The sequence below is a fragment of the Palaemon carinicauda genome, chromosome 37, assembly GCF_036898095.1.
Source record: "Palaemon carinicauda isolate YSFRI2023 chromosome 37, ASM3689809v2, whole genome shotgun sequence".
Classification (NCBI taxonomy): domain Eukaryota; kingdom Metazoa; phylum Arthropoda; class Malacostraca; order Decapoda; family Palaemonidae; genus Palaemon; species Palaemon carinicauda.
The window spans coordinates 12,235,498-12,252,997 of NC_090761.1; the positions used below are offsets into that span (position 1 = coordinate 12,235,498).

General features: G+C 33.6%; 1 protein-coding gene across 2 annotated transcripts in view; it reads right to left on the minus strand.

Annotated features, from left to right (window-relative positions):
• Positions 1–17,500, minus strand: part of LOC137629454 (KH domain-containing, RNA-binding, signal transduction-associated protein 2-like) — a 255,746-nt gene that overhangs the window by 59,965 nt on the left and 178,281 nt on the right. For both annotated transcript variants that reach the window (XM_068360760.1, XM_068360759.1), the window contains one exon: positions 7,742–7,857. In XM_068360760.1, the coding sequence (XP_068216861.1) occupies positions 7,742–7,857 (116 nt within the window). The remainder of the gene's footprint in view (positions 1–7,741; positions 7,858–17,500) is intronic.

Genomic DNA, 17,500 nt, shown 5'->3' on the forward strand with positions numbered 1-17,500 from the left:
ACCTTGACCTTGACCTTTGACCTAGGACTTTCAAAATTGAATCACTTCAACGTCTTAACATAAAAATCAATCCTTGAAAGGTTCACAACTTTATGAGTTAAAATTGTGGCCTGGAAATTGTTTACAAACAAACAAACAGACAAACAAGGTGAAAACATAACCTCCTCGCAACTTCGTTAGCGGAGGTAAAGGTTAGTTTAAATAAATAAAATGTAGACCATTAATAGGTTTAAAGACAAATTGCATAGAATACAACTTACACAGAACTTGAGAGGATTATGAAAATGTCTTTGTAAGTGAACAGTTCGATATAAATTTAATTAATGATGCTTGACATCTCCACGTATCATTACCGGGTAATAAATTATCTTTTGTGTCTTACCCTTCGACTTTGATTAATTACAGGTCTTTGATATCTAAGTCATCTCTCTCCCCTCTTCCATTATGTGAGGATTTTTAGATTTCTGAATCTCATTTCAAACATGATTTTTCGTAGGGACTTATGAAAGACAACAGCAATTACAGCCAACATTTCACTATTGTTTTTCATTTTTTCACGTGTTCACGTTCATACCAACAATAATAGAGTGATTGGTACCGTCTCTTGAAAATTCCCCGAAAATTATTTCCTTCATATAATAGAAAGAAAGCGTCTGGCTATATATACAGTATATATATATATATATATATATATATATATATATATATATATGTATATATATATATATATATATATATATACAATGATATATATATATGTATATATATACATACATATATATATATAATATATATATATATTATATATATATATATATATATATATATATATATATATATATATATATATATGTACAGTGTTTATATATATTTCCTATTACGCTGAGCGGCAACCTCTCGGAAGAAACAATCATACATAAATTGCCCAAACTGCCGTGTGGTAGTTAGGGAAGAGGGATGGGATGGGAAGGGATGAATCTACAGTATGTTTGTGCATGCGCATGTATGAATATATACCTAACAAAATATTTAGCCGTCCTTTTTGGCGGGTAGCTTACACTAGTAGCTTAATAAACCTGCTCATATAACAAAAGAATATGTATAGAAAAATAGGAAGACACTCTGACATAACGTTACAGCTCTGAGCTCTTTCCTGACAAGCCATTCCACTTTATCAAGTCTGGAATCCTTTATTTCCTCAATTAAACAGTCTTTTCGGTGAAGTTATTTTCCTCTATATATTCTTGTTATCGCGATTTCTCTCGTAAAATGTCTGGTTCTGTCGAGGACACTGAAGGGGGATTCAAGTCTTGTAAGGCTTGTTGCCTTAGCTTTTAAGTAACGAGAGAGAGAGAGAGATATTTCTATTTGTTGTATGATACCAGATCTTATTGAGGGCCTCTTTCTGTAAGGGAATTTTCGAGAGAGAGAGAGAGAGAGAGAGAGAGAGAGAGAGAGAGAGAGAGAGAGAGAGGAGAGAGAGAGAGAGAGAGAGAGAGAGAGAGAGAGAGATATTTCTATTTGAGATCATAACGAATCTCCTTAAGGGGTATGATACCAGGCCTTATTGTGAGCCTCTTTCTGTAAGGGAATTACTGAACAAAGAAATCCATATGGAAAGTCTTTTTACTCGGTTCAAGTTCAGGTGTAGGCCGGAAAGATTGTCCTTTTCGAAGAAATTTCTTAGTTTTCTTCGTTATTTCTTATTTTTTTTCTTTACCTTTATTTCCCATTCGGTGCATCATTCCCTGTCTTCTTTTCTAATGATGCCTCCTTCATTTTCTTCTTTGATTTATTTTTTTCTCTTCCCTTATTTTCCATTTAGTGTTTATATAATTTCTCCCCCTTTTTCTATTCTTCCTCATTAGTTTTCTTCTTGAATTAAATTTTTAACTCTTTCCTTATTTTTCATTTAGTGTATCATTTCCTGTCTTTCTTTCTAATGATGCCTCCTTAATTTTCTTCTTTAATCTATTTTTTTCTTCCCTTATTTCCCATTTAGTGTTCATATAATTTCTCCCCTTTTTCTAATCCTCATTAATTTTCTTCTTGAATCCAATTTTTTTTTTCTATTTCCTTACTTCTCATTTATTGTATAGTTTCTTGGCTTTCTTCATATTCTTCCTGCTTAATTTTCTTCTTAAATCCAATTTTTTTTCTCTTTCTTTATTTCCCATTTATTAAATAATTTCTTACCTTTTTGTCTGTTCTTCCGCCTTAAATAAAACATTTAGGGAAACTCACAGAAAACGTCGAAGCCATAAAGCACTGATAACCACAAACATCGGCTACAGAACCACGAGAAGAAGAAGAAGAAGAAGAAGAAGAAGAAGAAGAAGAAGAAGAGAGCGACCAAAAGGGCAATTAAGATGCATGCTCATACTATGGCTGCCTCAGTCGAACGACATTTGGGGGAATCCTTTTAAATCGCCTTTTCTCGTTTTTCACTGTAAGATGTTGGGTGGCTAAGGGACAGGGGTAGGAAGTAAAAGGAGAAGGAAATATCGAGGATAAGGGTGTAGAGGAAAATGAAGTAAAGGAGTAAGAAGAAAAGATGCGAGAAGAAAGGTAGGAAGAGGTTATCAGCCCGAGACAGTTCCAGCCGCTTCGTCGGTCCTGAATCGAGACATTATATCACTGTCAAAAATAATTCCTTCCGAATCGTAGCTGCTTTGGCCCCGTCAAGACTCCCTTCGGTCGGTTCTTTTCTTAACGTCACCCACATACCTTCACTCTTCTTCTTCCCTCTTCTTCCGTTTTTCATTTCTTCTCCCTTTTCTCTCTCTCTCCCGAACGCATCTTTTGCTGTCGTACCGTCATCAAAAACAGAGTTTATGGGAAAAGCGACGGATACAGAAGGGAATTTCTGCGAGGATGAAAAATGAAAGAGAGCGATTTGAGACCATCCGTAACCTCAGAGGATCAGGTCGCTGTTTTCGTTATTGGAAAAAGGGGGGAAAGCTCCAAGTTAGTTAAAAAAAAAAAATTCACAAAAACGAATTGCTATATGTATTGCTAGCAGTACAGGAAACCAAGTCATTTTTACAAAATGAAATGCATAATGGGTATTGCTGACAATATAAGTAATCAAAGCAATTTGAAAAAGGCTATTTGTATTGCTGGCAATACAGGGAATCAAGGCAATTTTCACACAAAAATGCTATGGGTATTACTGGGAATAAAGTATATCAAATCAATTTCGAGAATATCAGGAAAATAAGTAAAAGCAATGGTTATGAAGACGTACTTCGTCTTTACCTTTAATTGTGAATACTAAATGTCAATGCCAATATCATTTCAAAGACATTTAAATTTGGTGGGTCTCTTTAACATTAGAAATCTTTAAGAACTATGGGAGCTCCATATAATAAATTAATAAATATTAGCTATGTAATGATATTTCAAATAATTCTTTCATGAATATCGAAGTTGGTGTCTACCTAATACATTTTCTATAACCCACCACCTTATACATATGATTTTTATTTTTTTTGTCTTGTTTATGTGTACCTACCCATATTATGCACATTCAGTAAGAATATACACATTACCATAGTGTGTCTATAAGAAGATTTGTGTTCATATTTCTTCATGAAATATCTGATTACAATTGTTATTTCTCATAACCCTAAAGATATTTTTCCTTTATTCGTATCCTTACAAGATATTAAAACTAAATTATGCGCAAAATTCATGACAGTTGAATTTATACCTTCTATCATATTTTGTAAGTTATCCTATAGTCAAAACATTTATACTCGCAACTGTTTATTTTTTGTAAATTAAAATAATAGAAAAAATATCCTTACATAACTCAGTTGATAATTCACATTATAGAAAAATATTAATCATAATAGAGAAATGATAGGATAGATCAACCGCCCACAGAATTGCATTTGGATCACTTTTTGTGAAAGGATGAAATCAATATAATAACATATTGCAAACTCTCTTAAAAGGAGGAGGTTGGGTATATAGGGCACCATGTGATGGACAAATGTACACAGATTCAAATTCATGTTTTTACATAAATGAAACGCATGTATAGGTATCGCTAGTAGTTAAGTCCTGCATATCCACTCTTTAAATTTAGGTTTGAGATTTCAATATTGCTCCAGTACTCTAATAATTCAGGGTAATCTTATACCATTGGTTATTTTACAGATGTACAATCTAAGAATGATTATAAAAAAGTTATTTGTCTGTTAACTCTCTCTCTCTCTCTCTCTCTCTCTCTCTCCTCTCTCTTAGAGAGAGAGAGAGAGAGAGAGAGAGAGAGAGAGAGAGAGAGAGAGAGAGAGAGAGAGAGAGAGAGAGAGAACTCTAAAGCTAATTAACATTATCTTTAATCCATCCCCGAGCTAAAAATATTGATATAAGCGCAAGGTAGACAGGGAAAGTGAGCTAGGATTAATCTCAACAGTGTACTAATGATAGTATCCATTAAAATAATGGTGTGAAGCTCACTACAGAGATCTCTTCTATGGTCGAATTTAGCGCTGAAAAAAACCTCGAAGGAAAGCATTACGAGTTATATATGACGCAAACATAGGATAAGTGGCTATACAATAAATCTTCAAGAATAGTGTTAGAGGGCGAATAGAAATTACTCCATTACCACTGTTAATTTCTTTTTACTTTGTGTTTTGAAAGGTCGTTCAGGAATGGTAGAGACAAGGGGCCGACAATGCCCAAGAAACTGACCAGTCATACATATGATCAGCGCCCAAGTCCCCTTCTCCATCAAGCTTGGACCAGGGAGGGCCAGGCAATGGCTGGTGATGACTCAGTAGGTAGTTCTATAGACTCCCCCAAAATCCCCCTTCCCTTAACCTTAGCTCACATCGATGGTAAGGTTACATACACTATTAGAGTCTATCGAGCTTGAGGAGGCCTCGAACTCCCTTCCAACAGATTGCAAGCAGAGATTTATCCAATAGGCTACCATAATATAGCGAATGTTTTTCTTTACGAAAGAAAGATGTTTACAGGTATAAAACCGTAATCCATGTTCAGGTTTATATTCTCTAAAATAATGTTGCTTATCTCTTACATTATCAACTGACTCATTCGGTGGACATTTAGCTAAGAAAACTTCTGTTTGAAAAGATAAATATATGATATTAAAAGGTAATATAATAAAATGCATTTCTATTATGAAATAATACCGACTGGTATGTATAATTCCACTTCTTTCGAAGCAGAAGTGAATACTGTAATTTGAAAATCGAAGAAAAGATAAATGAAAAAATGGGTTAATAAGCCCATTATCTTCAACCATAAAGAAGAGCCACATAAATAAGTAACCAAATGACATAAAAAGATAGCAAGCATGAAAGTAATTACCCTCTGACCATAGCACTGAAGCCCCACGGTAGAATGAAAGCAAAGGGGTAGAATGAAAGCAAACAGCCAAAGACTGGCGTTATACCACTACGAATCATTAAAGGAGCACCACCGCTAACAGAGTGCCAACCCCCAGTGCCAGCCTCATAGTTCCACCCCGACCTTCATCCATTCCCTCATAGAAGCCACCCCCAACTCCCCCCCTCCCCCACCCCCTACCCCCCCAATCCCAAACGCAAACTTCCCGGGGGATCTCTGCATTCAAACCCCAGCGGCTCTTCACCTCGTATAGTTCATCACCTCTTGTCAGACGAGTGGATATTTATTTTCATTTGCTTGTTTTTCTTGTTATTCCTAAGTCTGGTTTTGGTTGAAATTTAAAATTTTGTATTATAGTTTTTAGCCTTTCATGAACGAATAGTATCTAAATTCCATTAATTTTTCATGGTAGTTTTGCAAAACACTAGAATAGTTTGATTACCTACTAATGCTTGTAGACTTTGAATGACAACCAACACTTACGTAATTAACTGATAAAAAGAAATCACGATGATGAAGAGTAATTTTGGCGTATGAGTGTTAAATCTCAAACAAAGTAAAGTTCCTATAAATTTTATAGATTACATCATGGGCAATCAAAGAAACATCTTTCTAAACCTGCCTTTGTGAATCAACCTTAACACGGACTCATTGCTATAATTCAATTTCATACCATTCTCTAATTATTGTAAACATTTTATTTTTCATACATCTCAGATGATTTTGCACATTTTATAATAGCCTTATGCTCAATTATTTGGGAATCGATAAAGCAGTAGTGAATTAAGAAAATTGGAGGCCTATATCATAATAAACTCCATTTTTTTGTCCTCGAAAGACAAAAATTATGCCCTCCGAAATATTTATGTTCTGTTAAAAGAAAAGTTAATGTAGATGTATACAAAATAAAGATTGATCATAGAAATGCACTTTAACTTGAATCATTAATTAAATGATAAATCTATTTCCACATGACAAAGATGTCCTAAGTAATTAGATAAAATTTTGCAATACTTGATTTTGTCATAGCTATCATTTTCTTAATATTCAGGATATTAGTAATGTTTATATTATCTGACCTAAGCATACACGCAAGGGTAGTGAAAGGGTAAGAATGTGAATAGAAAACCTGAAGAATAAAAAGAAAGTTGGTTCTCACTCATAAATGAAAAACAAAAGAAAAAAGTTAATGAAATATGCATGAACGAAAGCAAACCTCAAAGCTATGCTTTATATTACTCCTCTTTGGTTTATGGGTATAGTGTGTCGTTATCAATTTTAAACAGAAAATAGAATTGTGCAGTTCAGAATTTTGCACCTGTTCATGTTAAAAATTATTTTGCAAAATGTCTTTATCATAAATTAAATTTTGTAAATTCAATTCTTTCTGGTTTCCATGCTAATAAATTAAACTTTCCCCTTCACTTTGTTTTAGTATTATAGGGAGTTTGTAAAGTTCTTGTGATAAATCCGCGCAATATAAAAAAAAATAGGATTTAACGAATAAACATTTAGCAAACAAATTACCTCCTTTACAAACGAGAATGGATACGTAAGATTTATCAAGGTTTATCTAATATATTTCCTATTCAATGAACTTGATACACTTACATTTCCATGACAATTATTAGAGCTACACATGATTACGCAAATATTTGATTTGTTCTTAAAAATTAACAATTCTCTTTAATGCCGTGCATTAAGTTTAGTGCACTTTTCCTACAGATTTTAAATATTGCTATTTCTGCTAGTGAGAAGCCATAGAATAGATTTAATATACAGCCATTTCTTCAAATATTAAGAGCCATAAACCCCGCCCCTCAAAATAACACTTCGATGTATATTTCGTGTGATAAAACCTTGTTTCAAAGATTTAAAGGCCGCTCATAAATGGCAGAGGCAAGGGACAGTGACAATGCCCCAGAGACTGACCATATTTATTATGATTAGCAACCAAGCCCCCTCTCCACCCAAGCTAGGACCAGTGAGGGCCAGGCAATGGCTGCTGATGACTTAGCAGATAGACCTATAGCCTCCCGCAAACTCTCTATCCTTAGCTCACAAGGATGGTGAGGTTACATACACTAAAGGAACTAACGAAATTGAGCGGGACTCGAACTCCATTCTGGCGATCATTAGGTAGAGACGTTATCAATAGGCCACAACAATCATGAGGATTAAACACTACTGTAGTTTTGAAACACACGTCAACTTTTCATTGTGGATAATTGGTAAACGAATTCCCGAAACTGCATTTGACCAAGCCTTTTAAAGATAATTTTATTTTATTTATGATGTATTGATACCAACATTACACGTTCTTGAGCGTTGAATAAAAAAATTGTCTAAGCCTCACCTTTGGATGTTCCCTAACCGGGACCAGGACTTTGACTGTCACTCTGATCGGGCGTTCTCTGATGACGTCCAAATATTTGGGGTCTCCGCGGCGGCCGCCACCTCCTGCTCGACCATCTGGAAAACCAGAAAAAAAGAAGAAATATTACATTCGATTGGAAGGAATATGACAATGTTACATAAATAGATATTTTTTAGGTTTCCACGTTAACAAAAGGAGTTATAACTCTCTCTATAAATATATATGGAGAGAGAGAGAGAGAGAGAGAGAGAGAGAGAGAGAGAGAGAGAGAGAGAGAGAGAGAGATTATAATACAGTAGCTGGCTGTCTTTAGTATCAGAAGACTTACGTAACCCTAGGGAAAGATATAAGCACTCGTATTCTTTTTGATTTACTCCTCGGTAAAAATACATGAATGCATTGTAGACTTTTCACATAAAAAATGAATAAAGCTGATGCGCTGTCTAATATTACCTCAAAAGAGGAAGATACAAAAATTTTACTTTTAGAAGAAGAATAATGAAATACAAAAATACGATGTGGAAGAGCAAACAAATGATTTACATTAATTTCTTCTTATGCTGGTAGATAGGAAATATTTGATAATTATCCTTTTAATTAACGGGAGAATGACTGTATTCATTCGTATGAAATCTGAATGAAACAAACTCAAAATAGCAACAATTCTCATTTGTATGAAATACTAATCAAACAGTCGCTTATTCCACTCACTTGAGTTTACTCAATCCCCTTAATCGATCTCTGACTCGCAATAATGTCTTCCTGAATCCCTTTGCTTAGTCACCTTCTTCCCTTAATCAGCGATTACATTTATTAAGTCACGGTATCACCATACACAATCACTTAATCACTAACTCATGAACTCTGCAAAGTCACTTGATCACCATCTTCCGTTAAGCTTCATAGCGCCAAAGATCTTATTACCTTCGCCAACTTTGTTGCGGCGAAGGTTATGTTTTGATTGGAGTATGTATCTATTTGTACGTATGTCTGTCTGTCTGTGTGATTGTGATTCGCATAACTCAAAATGTATATGATCGAATCTCATGAAATTTCGTTGGAGGATTAGCCATGATGCAAGAACAATTTTATCAAATTTTTAGAGGGATTAGATCAAAGGTCAAGGTCAAGATGACGAAAAGGTAAAAAAGTCTTTTTTTCTCTGATTTCCATGAAACTAGTGCAAAAATGTGCATAATTAAGTTACCTAGCTTATGATATACAACATGATATAGGCGAAGGTATGCGCTCTATCGAGTGTCCGTTTTACTTTATCTTTTTGTTTTTCTATATCATATCTTTACTCTTGTACTATTGTATTTAAAATATTTATTCCGTCATCTTTATTCCCCCTACAAGAGGTGGATAGAATTTTACTCACAGAAATAACTCCTTGAATGTTATTGATTGTTTTGTTTGTTTAGGTGATATATATATATATATATATATATGTGTGTGTGTGTGTGTGTGTGTCGTACCAAACTGATGATACAATAAGAATTGTGATGATGATAATATCAAGTTTCAAATAATGGTCTTGGCGTTACAAGCATTTACTGAATGTTTTCTTGTAATGACCATCTCGAATTTAGGTTTGGTATGTATACAAGTACTCAAATAATATATTGCTGATGAATATATATATATATATATATATATATATATATATATATATTATATATATAGGTGTACACGACCCGTCGAAAAGGACCGATAAATATAGAGACAGATATGCACATACGAGCACACACACTCCCCTCTCACCAGGGATTGACTACTCCCTGTCCCGTGAAGGTCGGGGAACTAAGTGTGATCGATATATATATATATATATATATATTGATATATTGATATATTGATATATTGATATACATAACCAGGCACTGTTTATTATTACATAGGGGAGGTGTGTGTATGCTTTTATATAGATATGAGTATATATATATATATATATATATATTTATATATATATATATATATATATGCGTATGCATGTAAAACACGAACAGTGGTGATAAACATGTTTTCTACATAGCAAGACACCTTTGGCCTCCACCTGGTAACCATTGCGATCTTGCATATTCTGAATGCTGCAGGGTAAGTAATATTTCCAGTACAGGTGCCTCATGAGTCTTACCTACCGAAAGGTACTTTGTCTGCAGGTGTCAAATGGGAACTGTGTGAACATATTACCCTCACGCGATTTTTTTATTGTTCACCTTTTCTTGCTCTCGCGGTATGTTATCTGAGGTGTAACTATTCGACAAATTGCAGTTAAATAAGTTATTAGGGACGTTAAAAAAAATTATATCAGTAATTGATTTTATAGTTTCGTTGAAAGTCACAGGCATAGTAAAATAGTTTCCAGATGGGTTTATTTATTTAAATTATCCGCTTTTGAATCTTACTGTACATAGATCTAGTATCTGTTGCTGAAATTAAGTAAAAATAGGATATCGTTTATTAGTCATTATGTGAGGATCGCAATGAAAAGCTTCCGTAACATGATCTCTCCTTCCTGCATTGGTGTAAAAAAATAGTTACGATAATAGCAGCATTAATAACAATATTCAGTATAATATTAATAGAGATAATGATAATTGTAATCCCCCTCTATAGCAAAGAAAAAGTGTCCTCATATATATATTTATATATATATATATATATATATATATATATATATATGTATATATATATACATTTATTTATATATATATATAAATAAATTTATATATATATATACACACACACACACATATATATATATATATATATATACATATATATATACATATATATATATATATACATATATATATATATATACATATATATATACATACATATATATATATATATATATATATTTCTCCCTGTCGCGCTCAGCAGCATTGCCAAACTTGTGACAATTCTGTGTCTTCCCGTCCCTCGGGAGGGGGGAGAGAGAGTATTCATACCCTACTGAGATAGGTTATCCAGAGAGGTACACTAGGAAACCACGATCTCCCCCAGATTGCCCCAACTGCCGTTTTGTAGTTAGGAAAGGGGGAGGGGTTGGGAAGGGGTAAATTGCATGTTCGCGTACACTAGTGATAATAATAATAAAACTGAAACATTATTTTATATCGTAAAATTATAATTTTCCTCACATTGCCTTTTTCCCATCTTCTATAAAGTTGGTATTTTTAATTCAGTCCTTATGTTCCTATGCTTTTTCCCATTCGATAGACGAAAAAATATGAAAGAGAAGGGGACGGACGAATGAAACATTTTCCAAATGTTTTCCTTTTTTCCAAAGATCCCTGGACATTTAATTACTATTTACAGTTTTTCCGTTAGGGGAGAGAGAGAGAGAGAGAGAGAGAGAGAGAGAGAGAGAGAGAGAGAGAGAGAGAGAGAGAGAGAGAGAGAGAGAGAGAGAGATAGCTGTATTACTCGGTATCTCTGCATGTCTGTCAATACTTGATGAAATACAAATATCAGGAAAGGCCTGAGGACTTATAAAGAAAATTTAATGAATGAATGAATGGTGTAAAGAACTCTGGCATCCTGATATCGAAGGTCATTGACGCCGAAATTGTTTTTAAAATGAGTACAATAACTATCAGATAAAGTCACTTTGGTAGGATTAGTATTCATTTTAGGATTTATTTTAGTTGTTCATTACTTATCTTATAGTTTAATTATTTTCTTAATTCCTTTCCTCACTGGGCTTTTATCCCTGTTGGAGCCGTTGGGGTTATAGCATCCTGCTTTTCCAACTAGGGTTGTAGCTTGTCTAGTATTAAACTAATAATGATAACAGATAGAAATGTTCAGATATTTATAGAATATAATCCTAGAATTTTTCATCATTTTCCGTTCCTGAGATGGAATAGATTAACAGTACTGTCAGACTCACTCTTCTGGTTCTTTCAAAGCTGAATAAAAGCTTCTATAATTTTACATTAGTAATATTTACAGAGTTAATGGGATAAACGAGGGTAAGCCAAAGCTTACAATGAAAAGCCAGCGGGAGTTTGGTAACGCAAATGTGTTGTGGGTAAATGAGAGATAATTACGATAAAAATGAAAAAAAAAACTTTTCATTTACCCGGAAGTCTTGTGTTTTACCCTTTTCAGTTTGTAAAGAGCGGAGTTTGTAATGGGGCTGGGGGAGGGGGGATGTAATCGAGGAAGTTTTATGAAAAGACCTAGCTCTTGGCTTCAAATTTCCTTTCATTTGGCGTCCAAATATCCTCCTCTGGGGAGTTAATTGGATTAAGGTTTTCATAGGAGTGGCTAACTTACAGGGGGAACGAAGACTTAAATTCCCAATAATGCTCTACCAGGTCGCTGAATGAACCCTTTAGGATGACCATCCAAGTCCAGTAGATTTTAATTTAGAATGATTCTCCGGTCATAAGGACTTCTTCATATGAGAGAGAGAGAGAGAGAGAGAGAGAGAGAGAGAGAGAGAGAGAGAGAGAGAGAGAGAGAGAGAGAGCTATGAAGTCTCAAAGAACTGGTTCAAATGGACGTGATACACGACTAATGATAAGGAGGGCTACGGAAGACTGATTTAAGAAGATTCTATTTAATATCTTTCCATCTAAAGATGCTTTTAGGTAAAGCGTTCTGACTGCAGCTGAATATGAACATAGCTATTTCAACATTGTCAACTTGAACACACTCACACACACACATATATATTTATACTCTATATATGTAAATACACCCCCCCCACACACACATATATATATATATATATATATATATACATATAAACATATATATGTTTGTATATATATTTATATATAAAAATATGTACATACATATGTATACACAAACACGCACATAGATATGTGTGTGTCAGTGTGTGTATGTGTGATAATATGAAGAAGCGTAAAATTTTCTTCACGAGGAGGTAAAAACCTTAACATGAATGAGAACACATAAAGACTAAAAAAATAAGGAAGATAAAACTATTTGTTAAGTTTTCTTTCCCCGTGAAACCAGCCATACTTTGAGCGAAAGTGATATATCCAGCGATGTTATTGATTGATGGGCTTCTTGGCCCGAATGGTTTGTACCAAGACCTACAGATAGGTCTTGGTCTTGGCTCTTTAACGTGATTTTCCGCTTGGGAGATTGAAAGTGAGAGATACATTAGATTTTCCCCCGCTTTTAACATGAGTGTGAGTGATTTCCTAGACATACTTGAAATATTTTCAGAGACGGGGAAAGAAAAAAAACTCAACTTAGAGTATTGAAGTGATGAGGGACTAAAGGTACGCTTATATGTGTCTCATTTGGCCGTTGATATAAATTGATGATAATATAAGTTACGGTATGAAGATATAAAGACACAATCAATGTAAATCATATGAATATAAATATTTATATATATATATATATATATATATATATATATATATATGTCTGTATAAATATGATTATATATATATATATTATATATATATATATATATATATATATATATATATATATATATATATATATGTATATATATGTGTGTGTGTTTGTGTGTGTGTATACTGTATATGTATACATACACATACATATATGTAGAGTGAACTCGTGTATGTGTGTTATTGCTTCTGTACACATATATACATGTGTGAATATATATATATATATATATATATATATATATATATATATATATATATATATATATAGGCACAAGAATGTAAAGGTTAAATCATCTTTATAGCAATTTTTTATACCTTGCTCGATAAACTAATTCAAATTTTATTTTTAATATTTAAACATAACGCAGGTAAAATAAGTTGGGTGCAAATGAAGATCATAATGAGCTAATTTGGGCCTGTGGATATCACCTTTTTCACAAATGAATATTTACAAAATTATTATTACCATTAAATCATACTCTTCTGAAGAAGAAGAATGATAGAATAAAGACATACTCTTTATTAAGAAAATGTATTTGGTTTTGAAAGAAATAATAATAATAATAATAATATAATAATAATAATAATAATAATAATAATAATAATAATAATAATTATTATTATTATTATTATTATTGTTATTATTATTATTATTACTATGGGTTTTTATTATTATTATTATTATCATTATTATTTTTTATTATTATTATTATTATTATTATTATTAGTAGTAGTAGTAGTAGTAGTAGTAGTAGTATTACAAGCTAAGCTACAACCCTAGTTGGAAAAGCAGGATACTATAAGCCCATGGGCTCCAACAGGCATAAATAGCCCAATGAAGATAGGAAATAAAGTAATAAATAAACTACAAAAGAAGTGATGAACAACTAAAATAAAATATCTTAAGAACAGTAGCAACATCAAAATAGACCTTTCATTTTATATATTATATAACCTTGAAAAAAAACAACAAGAAAACAGACATATGATTCGATAGTTTGCCCGAATGCATTCTCAAGCAAGAGAACTCTGCCTTAGAAGAGTGGAAGACCATGGCGCAGAGGCTATTACACTGCTCAATACTAGAGATCAATGGTTTGATTTTGGATTGTCCTCCTGGAAGAGCTACCTAACATAGCTAAAGATTCTCTTCAACCCATACCAAGAGGAAAGTAGCCTCTGAACAGCAATAGTGCAGTTGTTAACCCCTTGAGCGAAGAAGATTGTTTTGTAATCCCAGTGTTGTCAGGTGTATGAGGATAGAGGAGAATGGGGAAAGTATATGCCAGATTAATATAGGACTGTCTGGCCAGTTAAAGGACCCAATAACTCTCTACCGGTAGTATCTTCACGGGTGGCTAGGGCCCTAGCCAACCTGCTACCCTAAAACAGATATGAAAAGTATCAATTAAAAACAGTTCATTCATCAGAGAAGATCAAAAAGCTTCTAGCTTTTGCCTAGAAATTTCACGGAATAGAGCAGTCAAAAGAAATAAAAAGTATTAATACTTACATAGTTAGAAAACATGGATAAAGGAAAAACTGAAACTCAACGAAAATTATAAACTGTATTACAATTATTATGTTTAGATAAAACCAGAGAAAAGAGAGATTTAAAAATTTCAGCACTAACGTGAAGTTGTTGAAGAAAAGAAAAGAAAATAATTAATGCCTGTTCCAAGAAAACCTAGGAGAAAAAAGTATGAAACACTATTTAAATTTTCTATGTGCCTCACCACCGGCGGATGCAGATGCTAGTGAATAAATAACACAGCCAGAGTTAAGAGAAAAGGGTAACTCGAATTTAACCCGTTGACTGACAAACAGGCAGACAAATATACGGACACAAAAGGAAGAAGACAGATTAAGAGAACTCATTGATAACAAAGGTAAAAAAAAAACGATCGTAAGAAATGTAATTTATCAACCAGTGACAACTCCCCTGAGAGAGAGAGAGAGAGAGAGAGAGAGAGAGAGAGAGAGAGAGAGAGAGGAGAGTAATTTACGGAGACAAATGAACCGACATAAAAGCTCGTTTCCCACCACTGAAAGAAAGAATAAAGCTGATGAAAGAGAAAAAAAATCAACTGGCTCGTCTCTGAACCACAATGCATCCAGGTATGCCGCTGCAGTTGCAAGACCTGGCCATAACCTCCAACGATAAATGGCGCGGTGTTCATCTCGCACTTAATCTTTACCGCTCGTAAATTAACTTTTGAGAGCGCCCATTATACGCCGAGGGAGATCACTATCTTGCAGGGCTCCTTGACGCGTCACACCTGTTATTATGAGCCGTCAAACCCCACCATCCTAATGCAATAATAATACGACCGCGTGTGTATCACTTGACAGGCACAAAGAGCTTTTACATTCGTTATGTGCTGTAATGATGATGAAGGCGTTTGTGAGGAGTGGAGATAGATACACGCACGAGAATTCGATTAATGAGTCGTAAAGTGGAGCATCAATGAAAGTGGTATGCCAAAATGATATACCAATGGCAGATTGTATGTGATTTGAAATGTGTTGCGGTATGGCGATGAACAGTGTGGGAATGTCAGTTATGCTAATCACACATGATAAAAAATGCGAACAGTTGGGCCGTGTTAGCACCGGTTGTAAAGTTTATTATCAATGGTATGCAATATATTACTCCCAAAAAAGTATTATTGATTATATATCTTCGCAAGATTGGAGCTTCCTTAAACTTTCCATGGTATCGAATTTACAGATTTCTTAGGTAATTATACAAAATACAGTTGTTCTTTTTATCTTCATTGCAGGTGAAAATGATGACATAAATAGTGACCCTTTACCTGTATGTATATGCTCAATGTTTCTTTATATAGATAATTTAATGTATCCATTCCATTTTTATTTGTGTGGGGAAAAAAATGCTGACAATATATTAAAGATTAAATATCTCGCATAAAGTTGTTTTTAGAAAACATGATATTACATTAATCATTTGCCTATGATGGAAAATATCTAAATCAAACTCATAATTACTAAGAAAAAATAAATTCGTAGACAAATTTTGTTTATAGAAAATACGAAATATTTTTAATATATATATATATATATATATGCGTGTGTGTGTGTATATATAAATAGATACATATGGAAGAGAAGAGAGTATTTGTGAGTAAAAGAAGATAGGAAGAAGTGGTAAAGATAAGTAATATGGTATGGTATGAAGAAGTAAAAAATTTAGTGAATGAAAAAGGGAGATGATTTGAGGTGCGGTTACATTACAGAAGAAACGACCAAGCAAAAGCATATTAGAGGAATTATACGATAGTAAGAATAAAATAACAAGAATAAAAACAACAAACATAGAGGGGAAAAGTACGAATTTGATCTTCAGAGAAAATATAAAGTAATTTCATAGAGAAGTCAATGGAAAGAGAAATGTAAAAGAATATAGGATCTCGGAATAAAAGATACTAAGTAGAGATGCCACCAGTCGTAAATGCAGCTTCTGGTCCACAGAGTATTTTGAAGATATGTCAAATGTTGAAGGCAGAGAAGATGCTGAGATGCGGCATTCAAGACTAAAAGGATTTAGAGAATGCTTGTCGAAGTCATTGTTGAGGACGTCGGTTTCGAGGCTTAAGAAAGAGAAGGTACCTGGATTTGAGTGATTACCAATGAGCATCTCGAGTGATAGTGTGATTGAATGACTGGCAAGGATTTATAAGATATGTTTGGGTTAAGGAAATGTCTCAAAGGAATTGGCGAGAGTAATATGTAATCTGTTTTATCGAGGTGAAGTGGATGAAAGGGGCTGGGAGGACTAGGCTAAAGGGTCATATTATTACTTAGTGTACCAGGGGAGTTATATGGTAGGATTTTTAATGACAAAATATATAGGTATTGATAGTTGAAGAACAGTGGAGATTTGTACAATGGAGGAGGTTTGTGAATAAATTCTTATAAAACAGTTATGTGATAACTTTGATAGCAAAGGGAAAAAGATCTATGCGCCATACAAGGTATTAAAAATTATGATGAAATTTATACAGATGCAATGTGGAGGGTATCAAGAATGTATTGTAAAGGTGATAATTTGTTGAGAGCAATTAAAAAAAATATGCCGCGACTGAAGCATGTATTACAGTAAATAGGCAAGAGTGTGACTCAATTCCTATGAAAAAAAGGGTCTGAGAGTAAGGTGTCTCTATGGGTCTTCATCATCTTTATTAATGAAGTTATGTGAGAGATTGAAGAAAAAATAGTTGTTGTAGGTGGGAAGTTGTGGTACTAAATGAGGAGGTGAGAAAATCTTGTTGAATGGTATGTTTTCAAAGGATTCTGTGCTAAT